The following is a 17,545-nucleotide window of genomic DNA, read 5'->3' on the forward strand; positions in this document are numbered from 1 at the left end:
ACCACATTTGAACAAGGGCACGGACAGAAACAAAGTCAACCCTAGATCATTTCACTCCCCGCCTCTCTCGGCAAAGGGCTCCGGAGGGAGGAGTGTATCCCAGGCTCCGCCGCTCACTAGCTCGGTGACTTTGGCAGTTCACTTGAGTTTCCTCGGCCTTGGATATCTCATCTGTGAACTCAAAGAGCTGCATGACATCATCTCCAACATCCTTTCCAGCTCCAAAAATTCCAGGGCGCCATCAGGTTTTCACGGGTCAAAGAAGACCCACTGAGGGGGATGGGTGGTTGGTCTGGTTGTTTTTATCTGTGAATTGAATCAGGCAAGCTCTCCCTGGACTAAGATAACCGCAGATCAAAAAGTTGACTAAACTAGCCAGGGGTTCCGAGGATCCATGGAGAGTGCATTTTTAGCAGCGAAGGAAGGAGGAAGAAAACCGGCTTCAGAGCGGGAGCAGCTGTCTCACTGACACTTAAAGGACTTCTGAGTTAATCGGGTTCTCTTTTGTAATTAATATAACAGCATCTGCATATGGGGCTGCCAGAAGGGACCAGCAGGACTTCTCAGCGGGAGCACATTAACCCTGCCAAGGCTAGCTGCAGGCAAACTCGAATCAAATTGTCTTAAGTGCAAGCCAAGGCTCTTCTTCTCTCGATGCCTCTTAAGCACAGATCGTCTCGGTTAGGGTTCCTTCTAAGCAAAGGTTTCCACCTGGAAGGAGGACGAGGAGAGGACCTACAGCAGCAACCCATTTGGTTTATTTGTTTGCGACAGTGACTGGGGAGCAAAATAGACCACCCCAAAATATGCCTCTCTGGCACTGATTTTAAGCCGGCTATTTAAAAATAAACAGCAGACACAGGTGAAGCTCTCTGAAAACGGAGTACAAGTTACCCTTTTGTAAGAAACATTTACATTTACAGCCGTTGGAGGGAAATCTCCATTCGCAAAGGCGGCTCCCTCTCTGTACCAGGAAGACAGAGATGAGCCTACATCTCTAGAAACTCTTATCTTAATGCAGAACAAACGTTTACCCCGTTCACAGTGCTTCTCTCGGTGACCTCCCAGAACGGCCTCCCCGCCCCCAACGTCTTTGTAGCTGGAGATGATGTTTAGGGTGGTGGCGTGGGCCTTTTTGGAGAGTTTTTCCTTGCTCCCTCCCACGTACATGGGAGGTATACACGTTATACACGGTATACACGGGAGGTATACACGTTTAAGGTAGGTGTTTGTTCTTCTCCTGTTTATGTGTCTTTTTATCTCAGGGGTGTCTCGGCCAAGAACCCACGAGAGCAGAGGAAAAATTACTTTCCTCCCCCACGGTAACACTTACTAAGCCCTTTCTAAGTACATCTCTTTATTTACTTCATCATGTTTAATGCCCACAATTCTACCAGACAAGGACCATTATTATCCCCATTTATAGATGAGGAACCAGTAGCGTAAAAAACAAAACAGAGCCCACGTTTCTCCATTTATCTAAGCAGACAAGAGGTGGTACACAGGACGGTCCAGGAGCTGGACCTAGGTCTCAGGGGGTCAGCTCAACACCTGGTAACAGACAGTGACCGTGACGGATGGTGGAATATGCCATCCCCAAATGTGCCACTTTGACATAAGGGTGTTTTGAGCTCAAGGCATTTGACACACGGCACTATAAGAAGGGCGCTCTGACCTCCCCTTTTTCTTCCTGAAAGCAGGAGATAAAACCCCCATCTGGAGGATGAACTCGCTATACCAGAAGGAAAGCAACGTTCTTATCACCAGAGACCTGGAGTCAAGGCCAAGAAAAATCAGTACAAATAAGCCTTGGTAGCCTAACCCTTATCTACCACTAACTGCTCTAGCCCGAGCTCCTCTGCCTTGTCACGTTTTCATAACTTACTTCTTTTTGTCCAATTCAGTCTATATATGCTCAGCTCTGTTTCTTTGGCCCTTCAGCTCTTGTGGGGACTCTCATGTACATGTAAAATGTAATAAAATGTGTGCGTTTTTCTCTTGTGTACCCATCAAACATCGGTCTAATTCCTAGGCCTGGCTGAAGACTCCAGAAAGACAGAGGAGAAATTTTTCCTCCCCCACACCCATTACATTTTTCCCAATTTGGGGCCAAACACAATTTGGTGATTGCAGGACCACCCCGATTTAAAGAGGACTGACAGAGTCTCTCTGAAAACTGCCCCAAATCGGGAGGAATAAATAAAGCCCGTGGGGGAAAACAACAGTAACAACGCAGTATTACCACTAGCTGGTACACGCTTTTAAAGAGAGTTGTTATTCTGCCGGAGGTCTCTAGAGCCCCTTTTCTAAAAGAAAAGGTAGGTGCTTTTCAGAAAAATTTGTCATGCTCCTCTTATCCGTTTGGATCATCATCCTTTATGTTTCAGTTTTGGACTATGATAAAAAGGGAGAACTGGAGGGAAGAAATGCTAATGACCTTTTTACGTCTCTAGTGACCCATTAGGATAGACACTTTATTTGAATTGTTTTTGGAGTAATGGCAAGGGATCTAGGTCAATACTCGCTCCTTGCCTGTCTTCCATTCCCATCACTAATATACACTCAAGAGGTTAGCGAAGGCCCAGGGAAAGGGGCAGTCCATGGCCAAGGTAGGGAAGGCACTACATGGAGGAGGCGAAATGGACTCTACCTTCACCTTATATTATTGCACCTCACAATTGCAATAATATAATCGCCACCAAGGTTGCAATTGGCGGGGTTGGCGGGGCTTTAGAGTGAATTCAGGTCTCAATAGTTACTACTGCAATCCTTGCTCCTGGTACCCAAGGATCTCCCTCCGCTGGGTAAAGCGTTTTTACCTCACTTTCAGCATCGAACTTACAGTCCTCTCCAAAAGTGAATGACATACACGGGATTTTATGGGAGGATTTAATAACCTGCTGAGGCAATCGGTGGATCCAAATCTGCATTTCCACAAACAAGCAGTGAGGCGTTTTTATTTCTTAGGAACTGCGAGTGCCAAGAGCAAAGGACAAATCCTAAGTTGAGAAATGAATGTTACACAGTTTTCCACTACCATAAATTCTAGTACAAGCGCCAAGGTATTGGGCTACAAAAATCCCAGGAGCGGAGAGAAAGAATTCTGTCATGACACATTCATTTATCATTCCCAAACAAGCTCTGACCTTCAGCTCAATTTAAAGGATTCTGAATTACAGAGGAGACATTAGGAACACAGGAGAATTTAAGGAAAACGTACGCCTAGGTAGTCTGGTCTCAGAATCTTCAAGACCAAACGGTACAAGTACATTGAGGCTGGAGAAAATGGTTTTTGGAGATTAGAGCTTGAAATGTTCTCGAGGAGCCAAAGCTCTTGTTGAAAGCTGAAAAGTCAGGCTGGCAGAAACGTCGGTAAGTTATCCTACCTAGAGACCACGTTGAGGTCTCTCTGACAAGATTTTTTTCTTTTTCTTTTTTTTTTTTTTTTGCATGTTTGTTTATTTTTGAGTACATGACCAGGGGAGGGGCAGAGAGAGGTGGAGACAGCATTCAAAGCAGGCTCCAGGCTCCAACCTGTCAGCAGAGAGCCGGATGTGGGTCTTGAGCTCATGAGCCATGAGATCATGACCTGAGCCAAAGTCGGACAGTTAACTGACTGAGCCACCCAGGTGTCACTCTAACCATTTTTAAGAAGTAGATTGTCCTGGCACCTGGGAAGAGGGAGATGGCATCCCCCCAGAAGCTTATATTCCCTGGGAGCTGTGAAATGAAGAGCCCACACTTAGCAGCCTGCTGACAAGTTTCCCTCTGGGCAAAACTGCTCCTGAGGCTGTCACCCTGCGGAGGGAAGGGACAGGCAGCAGGCAGCTAAAGCTGTAATTTATGGGATACAGAGATGGAAGCAGTTCCTCCAAGGAGGCCAACCCCAAGCTTCACAGAGGGCTTAGCTTCTGTCATTTGGGAGCCGGCCTCCCACACCTAGTAATCATCAAGAATGAGTCCATGGTGGGAATGAGTCAAAAGGACACAGGAACCAGCTCAAAGGGAAGGGGGGAGGGGGCGGGGTTCACTGACCAAATCAGGGTCAATTAGGCATAAACAATCTCTTAAATGATATGAGATCATAATCTATTGAAAAAAATTCCCAAGTCCAAGTCCACACTGATATAAACAGCTAAGCAAAAAAGAAAAGGAAAACTCTCCCTTACTACAAGAATACCAACTACAGAATACAGAAGGGATGATGGCCAGAAGGGATGATGGCTGTGAAAACCACACACACACACACACACACACACACACCAGCACCCAGGCAGGAGGGAGCTGTCAGTGCATGCTGAGGTCCGGTGGAGGGAGGTGTTTTCGGAAAGAAGATTCTCAGCGAGATCTTACAACACCTCCCGCAAAAGACTAACCAACTGCAAAGGGGAAAGAAAAATGGAGACTTTAAGGTGGAAAGACCCAGAGGACACCAACGTGACCAGTGACCAAGCTTAACATCTCCAGATATGGGGGGCTGACATCAGGTACCCCTGACGCGATGCACATTCCATCGTTTCCACGCCCCGTCCTGCTAAAAGCTCAGGACCAGAGTCTAGTCATGAGGACAAAACAGATCCTGGTGGAGGGTCATCCCATAGAATATAAAACCTACTCTTTAAACCTGTCGAAGACATAAATGCCAAGGAAAGGTCGAGGAACTGTTCCACGTTGGGGGAGTCTCAAGGGACATGACAACTAATGCAATACGTGTTCCTGGAGAGGATCCTGAATCAGAAACAAAAAGCGCAGTTCTTGGGACAGTTGGCAAACCGCGGGTGAGGTCTGAGCGCTGGATGGTAGCACTGACTCAGTTAACTTCCTGACTTGAGGAGTTACATGCTAAGCGCGTCCTTGGCTGGGAGAACGGCACACTGGAGTGTTAGAGGAGAGAAAACAACCTGTCTACAGTTTGCTTTCAAAAGGTTCAGACAAAGAGCAGATACAATAGAGAGAGTGAGGGAGAAAGAGAACATGAGCAAACACAAAAGCAATACTTTAACAACTGGGGAATCTGCACAAAGTGGGTACAAGAAGCTCTTTGTACTGTTCCGGCAACATTTATGTAAATTTAAAATTATTTCAAAGTAATTTTGTTTAAATGGGCCAGAGGGATACCTAGCGAACTGTATCCAGCTCTGGATCTCACAGGAAGGAGATGGAGAGACAGAATTTTACCAGAAAAACAACAACAACAACAACAACAACAGCAACAACAACAACCACCCAATAGGCAACACACACACACACACACACACACACACACACACATCAAATACAGTAATAACAGAATTGAAGCAGTAACAGCTTTTTCACTATCCCTTACTTTTGCCCTGAGTCAGGGGAGTTCAAGGCATTAATCTAAGTAAGCCGCGCAGGATCAGATTTAGAACCGAAATCCTCAAGACTAAGCAGTACCGACTAAGACGCTCCAGGATAGGACACACCTCCGAAAGTTACGGGTAACCATCCAGTTCACTGAACAAGAGCCGCACAAAGAGGCATGACCTTGCACTGCCTGCAGGGGTCCCTTCTGATTGCTCGGCAGTAGGGACCACCTCTCCACCTCTTCTGGAGTACAGGTGTCCTTCTTCTGTAACCACTTGTGTCCCACAGTTACAAACTCTCTTCCAAGTTGGAGCGACAGAACCATTCCATTTCTGCCCGCGGAACGAGAGGCAGCCGAGCAGGCCAGTTTCTCAATCAGGAGAGACTGAGATCCCCCAGTGGGGTGTTGTATGCTGAAAGAATAAGAATGTCTTCTCTCCTCCTGGCCGGTCTCCCTCCCCACACATTCCTCCTCACCCCTGCATATCTCCAAAATATTAAAAGTTAAGGCTAGGGTATGCTGTACAGAATATTCTTTAAAAAATCAACTCCATATTGGTTCAGATACTGTCCCTCTAATTTAAATGAAGAGTGAGCTTTTATTCAAATTAGTCTTGAATCTAGCTGCATTTATGACAGGGCCTTAGTCTTTGCTCTGGAAAGTTTGGCTTGATTAAAAAAAAAAAAACAAAAACAAAAAAAAACCCTGGGAAATGTAATTCTCTCCCCATATATAGAATGGAAAGGGTAAAAAACACTAAGCTATAAAGTATGTCCAGCATAAATAAGGCACTAAAGTTCTTAATCTGATGAAGCTGAAGTTGGACTGTTTTGTTCTTTTTCTTTACATTTGAATAAAGAAAAGGGATAAAAGCACCTTTAAAAAAGAAGTGAGGGGCACCTGGGTGGCTCAGTCAGTTGAGCGTTCAACTTTGGCTCGGGTCATGATCTCATGGTTCGCGAGTTCCAGCCCTGCATCCGGCTCTGTGCTGTCAGAGCCAGCTTTGGATCTTCTATCCCCCTCCTTGCTCTGTGCCCCTCCCCAGCTTGCACTCTCTCTCTCAAAAAGTAAGTAAAACATTAAAAAATAAAAAGAGGTGGGGCACCTGGGTGGCTCATTCGGTTAAGCGTCCGACTTCAGCTCAGGTCATGATCTCGCAGTTCGTGAGTTCGAGCCCCGCATTGGGCTGTGTGCTGACAGCTCAGAGCCCGGAGCCTGCTTCGGATTCTGCGTCTCCCCCTCTCTCTGCCCCTCCCCTGCTCACGTTCTGTCTCTCTCTCTCTCAAAAATAAATTTAAAAATTGGGATGAGCACCGGGTGTCGTATGGAAACCAATCTGACAATAAATTTCATAAATTAAAATAAATAAATAAATCAAAAAATAAATAAATAAAAAATAATAAATAAAACAAGTGTGTTTTGTGTGTGTGTGTGTGTGTGTGTGTTTAATCAAAAGCTTTTACGGGTACATAACCTATCATCATTCCTCAGGACAGCTTTGAGGCATGACTAGTTAGACAAGTGAAAAGCAAAACAATCCTCAAGTCCTATTTCCCATCTTCCTGCCCAGTGAACACCACCCCAGGGAACGGAAGCACGTTACAAAGCCCAACTCCAAAGAGAGTTGTGGTCTAAAGCTTCCCACAGCGCATGGCACAAGGCCGGGGAGTCCGTCCAAACCATTCACGCCACCTGCTAAAGAGGACACAAAAAGGCACCACACGTGATGGGCACTTCAGCCAGGGGCCCACAGGCCATACTAATGAGTCCCCATGCTCTGACCAACTTTCCTTCAGAGAGTCTGGGTTTGGACTTGGGAGTACCATCTAGAAGGGGACTTTCCCAGAGAGGCTGACTGATGGCTCTAAGCAAGGGGCACATATCTCCACCACCGCTACATCGATTCTCCTTTTGGCAAAGAATTAAATCAATTTTCAAGCATCGGGTGGCCTATACTTAGACTAGAAATCCTTCAGGGGACTCCGGTCAGACCTCTGAGAGAATCCAGAAAGAAAAACTACATCTTGCACACGGACTCACCCTCTGTACCCTTGCTAGGAATAACACCATCAGACTCCCTGGACCACAGAAGAAGCAGAAGCTTTCATCTTTAGAGATGAACTATTTTCCTATGAGACGTTAAGGAGCAAATTCCCCTCAGGTCTTGACACATGTGGAGAGAACCTCATGCACCCACGTACCTAGTATTCTTCACGCTGGCTTCCCTCTGAGGAAGTCTGAGAAAAGTTATGAAGGCAAAAGACGCTCTAACGATAACTTTCGCCAATGCACAGTTTTTTGTTGTTGTTGTTTTAAGTAGGCTTCATGCCCAGCGCAGAGCCTAATGTGGAGCTTGAACTCACGACCCTGAGATCAAGACCTGAGCTGGGATCAAAAGTCAGACGCTCAACCGACTGAGCCACCCAGGCGCCCCAATGCATTCTGCTTTTGAGCCACACAAACAACACAATTATAATTACTCCATCAAAGGCAGGTCGGGGCTAATTATCCTGAACTCTGTCAGAATTAGCAAAGCATCTCAACTCCTTTTCCTGTCAATGTCGTTTAATCTGACAACTTCCCATACGCCTTAGCCCAAGCCCTCACAGACAGCTAATAGTTAAGCAGGTAACGAATTTGGAGAAAATCCTCTGGAGGGAACGAGAGGAAACACTAATCCCTCCTTGCATAACGTCAACTTGAAACAGCATCAATTAGTGGGTCTGTGGTTCACCATTGTGTGTCCTGTGCCCAGTACTGAGTCAGGCGTTAATCAAGATTTGTTGAGGGAATGAATATTGAGGATCTACTTCCCTTATCGTGGTGAAGCTCTGGCGTACTGGGACTGTATGCAACGCCATCTTTGGGGCATGAAAATCATTTGAGTATCAGCACAGAATGCAACCTAGCCTCATCAGTCATGTCTCAAACGCATCATTGTTCTTTTCTAGGGGCCCAGCTAGCAAAATGTGGGCAAATCTACAAAAATCCCTGTCTTTCATGGGGGGTGGGGAGGGGGTGGGAAATGCCCTTCTCAAGTGGAAAAAGCAGCATTCCAATACCTACCATCCGGGGAAATAATTTAACAGGTATTTATTTGCCTGTTATATATAAAGCATCATGGCGGGCTTTGCAGGGGGTACAAACATGAATAAAACACAGTCTTTACCCCCCAATCTAGTAAACGGGATAAAACAAAGATACCTGTAGCAATCCCAGAAGCAAACAGAACATGTTCTGTATGTCCAGAGCCTACAGGAATTGAGCGACAGGTACAAGGGGAAATTCATATTCCCCTTTACTTCGACAACATATGTTTTGAGGTTTTATTTTCAAAAGATTGTTTTTGAGAAGTACCTTTAATGCAGGAAGTGAGACAGAGAATAAAAGCATTAAGAAAGAGGAGGTGCTGGGAAAGCAGACAGAGCAAAACAAAATTTAAAGACCAGAATGGATTTTTGTTTAAATCCACGCTTTCTTTAAAAACCACTTGCAGGGCGCTTGGGTGGCTCACTCAGTTGGGCGTCCGACTGGTCCGACAGGTCATGATCTCGAGGTTCACGAGTTGGAGCCCCGCATCGCACTCTGTGCTGACAGCTCAGAGCCTGGAGCCTGCTTCGGATTCTGTGTCTCCCTCTCTCTCTGCACCAGCAACCCCCCCCCCCCCCCCCGCCTTGCTCATGCACGCTCTCTCTCTCAAAAATACATAAACATTAAAAAACCACTTGCAAGGCTGAAGAGCTAAGTATACTGAAATCAGTAATGACAGTTAAGACTAAACTACACATATTGCAAATCGTGAAGGTAATCATGTCTTTTCTTTTAAAGGCAGGCAGAATTATCCAACCCTTTCTAATAGTGAGCTGCTCTGTGCCATGGGAAACACATGACCCTAGGAAAGGAAGCTTAGGAAGGAAAGGCTGTAAAGGGAAAAGGTGCAAAGAGTTACTGTGTTTGGGAGAAGCCACTTCTTCCCAGGCTCCCCCCAGGGAACCGGAGGCAGCAAAATCAGCAAACTGGAGCCTGGGACCCTAAATGTCGGGGACTGGAAACTGGAATATGAGGCTAGAGGAGGTAGGGTCACATTACACTCAATTCAATCAGATAAAGTCTCCCACTGAAGTCAATTATAGCTCCATGGCAAGCTACGGAGCCTGGGTTATGACTCATGTAGAACAAAATCTCTCCACTGCCAGGGTGCATTTTATATTCTCACGGGCAGGTCGGAAGAGTAAGGGACGAGTCACAGAAGCAGAACTGACTGGGGGTGTAGGTAGAGACGCGGGGTTGAATCCGGCTCCAGCTCAAACTACATACGTACACACAAACAGCCGTGTAGATTTAACACGAACCCTATGACTGTGCTAAGTGCTTTAGAGGATTTATCTCTAGTTGTCACAACAACTTTGGGAGGTAGACATTACCACTCCCATTTTATGTATGTATGTATTTGTATGAATTCACCCCTTTAGAGGGTATAATTCGGTATTTTTAGCATATTCACAAAGCTGTGCACCCATCACCACTATCTAGTTCCAGAACGTTTTCATTCTTCAAAAAGAAATCCCATACCCGTTAGCAGTCACTCAATCCTCACCCACTGGAAATCACACTATACTTCCCACCTTTACAGACTGGCCTGTTCTGGGCATTTCCCATAGATGGACTCATACAATAGACAGCATTTTATATCACTACCATTTTACATATGAAGAAACCAAGACTCAAAGCCCAAGTCACACAGTGAATCGGAGGCTGAACTACAAAGAGGAAACCAGGTCTGATGGAAATGTTTGTACCTGCTTTTCGACCACTATGTGATGCCTCCATATAGGAAGAAACTTGTGAGAGAAAGTGAAAGTTTTCATTACACTTGGGCTAATAAAAGTAATAAGTAAGAACCACAATTACAACACCATGTCTGCTGAGGATGTACTGAAAAGCTGAGGCAGCTCTTCTAAAACAGACCAGGGAAAACTACTGGAAAGCACACCCCTGTCCCCGTCTCTCACTGTTTCACCCCACAACCCGACTCCTCCCCGCCGCTCAGCCCCACGAAGGAGGCAGCCACATGAAACTAGGCTATAAGGAACCTCCTCTCGCCCAATTTTCTGTCTCTTTCCCAGATGTCACTCTGCCACTTGAACTTTATTACCTATACCAACTTCTGTCTAAGGAGTCCAAGAAAAATGTCTATTTCAAATAAATACGCTAGTGCTTTTCCTCTTCTTCTAAATACTGGCAGCCAGTTTATACGAGGTGTGAAAAAAAGAGGGAGAAGAATGTTGAAGAAACTAAGCTGTTTGCTAACCAAAGGCAAAGAGCTATAAAAAATCTAAGAACTGTGGGGCGCCTGGGTGGCTCAGCCAGTTAAGCGTCCGACCTCAGCTCAGGTCACGATCTTGTGGTTCATGGGTTCGAGGCCCGTATCAGGCTCCATGCTGACAGCCCAGAGCCTGGAGCCTGCTTCGGATTCTGCGACTCCCTCTCTCTCTGCTCCTCTCCCGCTTGTGCTCTCTCTCTCTCGAGAATGAATAAACGTTAAAAAAAAAAATTTTTTTTTTAAATCTAAGAATTGTAACTTACATAAAATGCCTATCATCCAGCCATACCTTACCTTTGTGCCATTTTTCTGCTTTGGGCGTTGCATATGTATATGGATGAAGACAGGCTGTACCTTTCTAGAGGACTGACTTCAGGACTCCTAGTCCTTTTCATCCCTCATCCAGCATAAACAAATAATAGGTGCACCGTAATGATAATAATTACAATTCTTTTTTTCTTTCCCAGGAGAAAAGTATAGAAGGGAAAGACCGATTCCCACTAACCGAAGGCCAATGCCAATATCTTTATCTGATTCTTTGTTCCCCAGGTACTTAAATGTTCATTGAATAATAACTGAATAATATCACTGTGGAACACATACACAGCAAGGTGCCAGGCACTGTTCTAAACACAACTATTAACATATATTAACTCCCAACAAGCCTAGAGGTAAGTACTAAATGTTTATTGAATAATAACAGCTAATACTTACACAACACCTTACAAGGCACCGTTCTGAACACGTGCATTAACTCCCAACAACCCTAGAGGCGAGCACCGCTGTTGTAACCAGCGGCTCCGACAACGAGGAAACTGACACAGCACAGCGGTGATGCGGAAGCAGGACGGGAGGAATGTGGCACAGAAGAGGGCATTCCAACCAGACACATTTGAGTCATTCCAATTTCTTAAAATTCATACCTCTATGATATGTTGCAACAGCAAAGCACTCTTTGGATCACAAAACACGAAAAAATTTCCCCCTGCTACTTTCTGACACTCCATTCTGCCTTTTATCAAAGAAGTTCTCAAAGCCTTCATGTGGTTACTTCTAAAGCCTCTGACAGAGGAAAGTCAACAGATAAAAGGACTCTCATCCCCTAGACTTAAGTGAGAAGAAGGCCAATGATTTGGGCAGCAGGGGAGGAATGGAATCAAAGAAATTTCACTTGCAATTCTGTTTGCTCTGTATGGGCCAAGCTATTCCTATTTTAAGAGTTCAGTCCCACCTACGTTTTAGCTTCTGAAATATCATGTCCGTTACATAACCCTCTAACCTGCCACCCCCCAATAAATACAAAACTGTCAAAATTAATAAGAAAGCAGTATTTTGGCATTCTTCCCATCTCCTCTGTGATTTAAAAGTGAAATAATAAAAATTTAGAGTTACTGGATGATCTTCAGTTGCTCAAATACAACACTACATCCAAACTAAAAGCACACTTCCACTCTGAAATGATGATTAAAACCTTCCAGAGGTTTGTTAAGTTACAAATTGAGTGTTCCTTTCGCTCATGTGTGGAATTTAAGAAACAAGCAAACAAAAAATAAGCAAAAAAAAAAAAAAAGAGAGAGAGAGAGAGAACTGGTGGTTGCCAGAGGGGAGGTGGGTGGAGGGATGGGTGAAATAAAGTAAATTAAAAAAAAAAATGTGCAGTGTTCCTTCTCTTGATATTCCAAGTTCCTATTCAGAAACCAACATTCACAAAAGAAAGTTGAGACAGTCTCTGAGTGGACCTGACCTTGTAACGATAGCCCGTAAAAGGAGGACACAAGAGTTAGTTGTCTTTTTAAGGAGTAAGGTTTTAAGTCTACTTTCTAACACAATTACCTAAACAACTGGGAAAATGGCCATTCCCAAAATATACAGAGTTAGGCGCCGCCTCATTGATCTCCCCTGATGCTCATTTTCACCTTCAACGATAAAACTCTCCATAGGGATGGGAATGGGAGCACTTTCTGGAACAAAACCAAACTGTTCCCAGTCCAGTCATCTGCACCCTACCCTGGTTTTTGTTTCAGATGAATAGACTCCAGAGGGTGAAGAGAGTTAAATACAATATGCAAAGGGGCGCCTGGGTGGTTCAGTCGGTTGAGCGACTGACTTTGGCTCAGGTCACAATCTCACAGTTTGTGAGTTCAAGCCCCGCCTCGGGCTCTGTGCTGACAGCTCGGAGCCTGGAGCCTGCTTCGGATTCTGTGTCTCCCTCTCTCTCTGCCCCTCCCCTGTTCGTGTTCTGTCTCTCTCTGTCTCAGAAATAAATAAACATTAAAAATTTTTTGAAAAAAATACAGTACGCAAAGATTAGTTCGTGGTGCAGTCAACTAGAAAAGCCAGTGAGGCAAAATTCAAAGGGTACGTTTGTCTTTCTTAACTTGGCTTTTTAAAGAATAAAAACAAGAGCCTGTCAAGGTGCCTTGAAAACCTCCATCTCTCTGCGATGAATCGACTCCCTGAATCTACTCCCTGATGGTTTTTTTCTCTCCTTCGGCAGTGATTCTAAAATAAACAATTGTTATCAAATAACAGCGACAGAGGACTCTTTTAGGTAAGCTCTAAGAAAAACCTGGGAGCAGGAAAGCTGCTGGAAAGCACTGTTATGGGAGAGGGTTAAAGTACACATTCTGAGGATCATCTCTGAAAACATTAGCCCTTCTTGCCAATTTTCTGACAGCCTCTATAGGTCCATTTTCAGATAGGCAAATCTCTGAGCTGACGATGTCAAACCACCACTCCAGAAAAGCTACCGTGCTTTCCTCCCCGTTGTATTATTTCCAAGCTCACTAAGTGGAAGAATATTATTTAGGACCAGATCAGATTCTTATTATCTTACTTTCTTTCATCGCCATTTCTGGAGTCTCAGACAACTGGAGGATATGAAACATGGCAACTTCGGAAACACAGAACCCAAACCACAAACTCTGAAGAGCTCAACAATTCATTCTGGTCTGAGCCTCATGTTCAAATTCGCTATTAGCATCTACATTTGTGCTTCCACAGGTGTGTCTGTAGACCACTTGCAACAGAATCCCGGCAGCGTTTTATGTTTAGATTCTCAGGACCCACCCACGAGACCGTCCCCATCTGTGGGGTAGAGCATGAGACATTTTTAAGGCTAATTTGGTTTGAGTACACACTTAAGTTTGAGAATCACTAAATTAAACCCACTGTCTTACTTGCTGTGCTGTCCCCAGGGTACCTGTCCACATGGGATGCCAGTCCCTTCTCCCTTCCCACCTATTTCCTAAATTAGACGCGCCACTTAACAAACCCTCCGGATCGCCACCAAAAAGCAGTTGAAGAGGAAGCAAGAAATTGGGAAAGATCAAAGGCCCTGCACGATTTTAAGTGCTTTAGGGACTCTAGCACATCCCAAGGAGAATCAAGTCACGAAGTCTCAGGACCAAACAACAACCCGATCTCTCCCCAACTTCTTCGACATAAGCACGAGCAACCCCTCAGGCACCCTGGCACGTCAGATAGGGATTTCCTTTAGCGACCCCAGCCCCATTTACAGTACACTCCTTACTTCTTCACAGTTTTCGTGCAAAAGCATTTCACGTAAGCACACACACATACACCACATACACATACACAATCCACTACAGTTCCCTGGACTCCTCGGGCTCCTGGGGCACCCTGCCTGCTGCCCTTCCTCCGGGCGTCCACCTCCTCCATCCCTAGGCGGGTCTCCGACCTCAGCCGCCCACCCCCTCCCACCCCCACTCCCCGCCCCTGCGCACGGCCGGTTGTGCCGGAGCGCGCTCCTGGCACTCTCGCCGGCCTCCGAGCGCCCCTCGCCCACCCCCGCCCCGGGGGATGCCCGCCCACGGCCTCGCGGATCCGGCCGGCCCAGGCCCGGAGACCCGGCCACGCCGCCCCTCTCCCACTTTGCGCCCCTTCCCGGCTTGTTTTGCAGGGACAGGGGTGCGGTCCGCCCTCCGACTTGCTCCTCCAGCCCTGCCTCCGCCGCGGCTGCCCTCCTTACCCGCCTGCAGCCCGGTCTCGGCGACGTCGCCGGCAGGGCCGCGCTCGGCCCCGCCGTCGTCGCCCGTGGGGGAGGAGGGACAACTGTGGTTGTGGGAGCACTTGATGTCGCGGAAGAACTTCTGGGTTTCGCGCAGGTTCTGCCGCAGCCGGCCCAGGTAGCGGCGGTAGCGGCCGAAGCCCCGGCACAGCTCGCGGATCATTCCGCCGCCGCCCGGGCCGGGACCCGAGACGGGCTCGCTCGCCCACGGCACCCCGTCGCCCTCCATCGCCCCGACCCGTTCTGTCCTGGCGGCTCGGTCCCCGGCCCGCTGGCCCCGCTTCCCTCCTCCCCGCCCCCCAGTGCTTCGGGGAGGAGGAATCCACCCCCTGACGCCCCCGCCTGCAGTCGGCCGGGCTTCCGACCTCCGTCACCGCCGTTGAAAACAAACCAACCCGCAGTGCGCCGCCAACGGAACCTTTATCTCCACTCTCCGGGAGAGTGAGGGAAGGATCACTGGAGCGCGCAGGCCCTGCGCGGGATCTCCTGGGATTTGTAGTCTGGGCGGGGGCGGGCTCCGAAACCTGGAGACCGTGGACGGGGCTGACTCCCGGTGGAACCTCGCCCGTTTTTGTGCGCACACGCTCTTCTCGTTTCAAAACGTATTCCCGCGCCCTGCATAGAGAGGAGAGAGAGGAGGCTGCAGAATCCCGCGTCAGCAGAAGTGGGGTGTCTTCGTGAAATCAGAGCAAAACATTTCAATAGCAGAGAGAAGGAAGGAAACAAGACTGAGGCCAACGATGTCTCCATGGCTACCCTAAACGGTTCTCACTTTCCGGATACAGTAGATACTGGGGAATCGACTGAAAATACCCTAAAAATAGGGAAACGGTTCTTGCTTATATTGCGCCCTCTTTCTCTCCAGGTGTGGAAAGGGGGGATGTGAAACGGTCGTTAAAGAGCTTTAAACCGAAGTCCATTGGTTTCTGGAAGTAAAGGGACTGGGCTGGGTTAGGGGAAGTTGAGGTTTGCAGTTCCAAACCAGTTCTGATTATCTTAACTTGGCTTCTGCTAATAGAGACTTTTATTGCCACAGACTGCCACAGAGCCCTGGACACAATTACAGAGGAGACAAAACTTCACAATCACCTCCTTTTCACCTCCTGCTTTCTCTTCTCCTCTTCTCCAGGCACAGAGTTTTCCTGTCTTTCTTGCTGTGCCAAGATTCCCCTCTTTCACCCAGGCCAGACCTCTGCTGGATCGTGTAGTTCAACTGCATTTAAGAGGAGACTTGAGTTTGAGTTTGAATGCCTCCAGCGTCTTGTCTTGGGATATATGAAATAAGGGTCTAGGCTTGTTGATCTTGCTTCAAAATGTTTGCTTCTGTCTCCCAACCTCTCATCCCTTGAGTGCAAAGGCTCTTAGCGGAGTGATGTCATGATAATGGGGTGATTTCAATGTTAAAATGTGAGGGGGCTTTTAGTATTTTATGAAAAGGGGTCACTGGTTCACATGAATCTCTGCTTGGTAGGTGGGTGTGAAGGACTACAGGTCTGGAGAGAGCCTCAGACTCTTTTGCGCTCCTTCCCTTTTACTTACATATTCTCCACCAGACGCTCCTCATTTTTTGCAAGACCCCCGTGCAACCTCTAAAAGACTCAGTAAAACACAAATGAAAATACAAAACGGAACGTTTAACGCAAGATGGCTGATACTATTTCAAAGAAGCAGCAGCAGCAAGGTAGCAAATCAGTGTGTGAAACTTTTGCCACAATCATTTCATTTTTTTTAATGTTTCTTCATTTTTGAGAGAGAATATGAGCAGGGGAGGGGCAGAGAGAGGGGGGCACAGAGAATCGAAAGCAGGTTCTGCACTGAGAGCAGTGAGCCCTATGCGGCGGGGTTGAAACTCACATACTCTGAGATCATGACCTGACCTGAAGTCAGACATTCAACCGGCTGGGCCACCCAGGCATTCCTCCACGCACAATAGTTTCTAACAAAGAGGATCAGATAAGAGAGTACTCGGGCTAGAGTTGTCCAGAAAGGGATTTGGGAATTAATAACTATCTTAAAGAAGTAACATTTGGAAAGGTGGAAGTCATGAGGGAGAGCATTATGTTAGGTAAAGGCCATGGAGTTCATTCTTTTTTTTTTTTTTTTTTTTTTTAACGTTTATTTATTTTTGAGACAGAGAGAGACAGAGCATGAACGGGGGAGGGTCAGAGAGAGGGAGACACAGAATCGGAAATAGGCTCCAGGCTCTGAGCCATCAGCCCAGAGCCCGACGCGGGGCTCGAACTCATGGACCACGAGATCGTGACCTGGCTGAAGTCGGACGCTCAACCGACTGCGCCACCCAGGCGCCCCTATTCTTTAAAAAAACTATTCGTTAGTAGTTTATTTTATTTTATTTTTAAGTTTACTTATTTATTTTGAGAGAGACAGAGACAGTGCAAATTGGGGAGGGGCAGAGAGGGGAAGAGAGAGAGAATCTCAAGCAGGCTCCATACTGCCAGTACAGAGCCTGACTCGGGGCTTGAACCCACGAAACTGTGAGATCATGATCTAAGCCCAAACCAGGAGCCAGACGCTCAACCAACTGAGCCACCCAGGCGCCCCTGTCAGTACTTTATTTTTAAATTTTTTTTTCAACGTTTATTTATTTTTGGGACAGAGAGAGACAGAGCATGAACGGGGGAGGGGCAGAGAGAGAGGGAGACACCGAAACGGAAACAGGCTCCAGGCTCTGAGCCATCAGCCCAGAGCCCGACGCGGGGCTCGAACTCACAGAGCGCGAGATCGTGACCTGGCTGAAGTCGGACGCTTAACCGACTGCGCCACCCAGGCGCCCCAATAAACATTAAAATTTTTAAAAATAAGTAATATAAGCCTGTAGTATAAATTCAAATGCTACAAAGGT

General features: G+C 46.8%; 1 protein-coding gene across 5 annotated transcripts in view; it reads right to left on the reverse strand.

The window, feature by feature from the left end:
* The window catches only part of DSTYK (dual serine/threonine and tyrosine protein kinase), a 61,344-nt gene extending 46,352 nt beyond the window's left edge, over positions 1 to 14,992 (reverse strand). For 3 of the 5 annotated variants that reach the window (XR_007148005.1, XR_007148004.1, XM_047839652.1), the window contains exon 1: positions 14,644 to 14,991. Coding sequence is in view for 3 of the 5 variants with exons in the window: in XM_047839652.1 (XP_047695608.1) it covers positions 14,644 to 14,911 (268 nt within the window). In the remaining 2 variants the exon portion in view is untranslated. Of the gene's footprint in view, positions 1 to 14,643 lie in introns of all 5 variants that reach the window. The other 2 variants (XM_047839655.1, XM_047839656.1) reach the window with 1 other exon arrangement.
* Between the last annotated feature and the right edge of the window lie 2,553 nt (positions 14,993 to 17,545).

Source organism: Prionailurus viverrinus, chromosome F1 (genome assembly GCF_022837055.1).
Source record: "Prionailurus viverrinus isolate Anna chromosome F1, UM_Priviv_1.0, whole genome shotgun sequence".
In the NCBI taxonomy this organism is placed as follows: domain Eukaryota; kingdom Metazoa; phylum Chordata; class Mammalia; order Carnivora; family Felidae; genus Prionailurus; species Prionailurus viverrinus.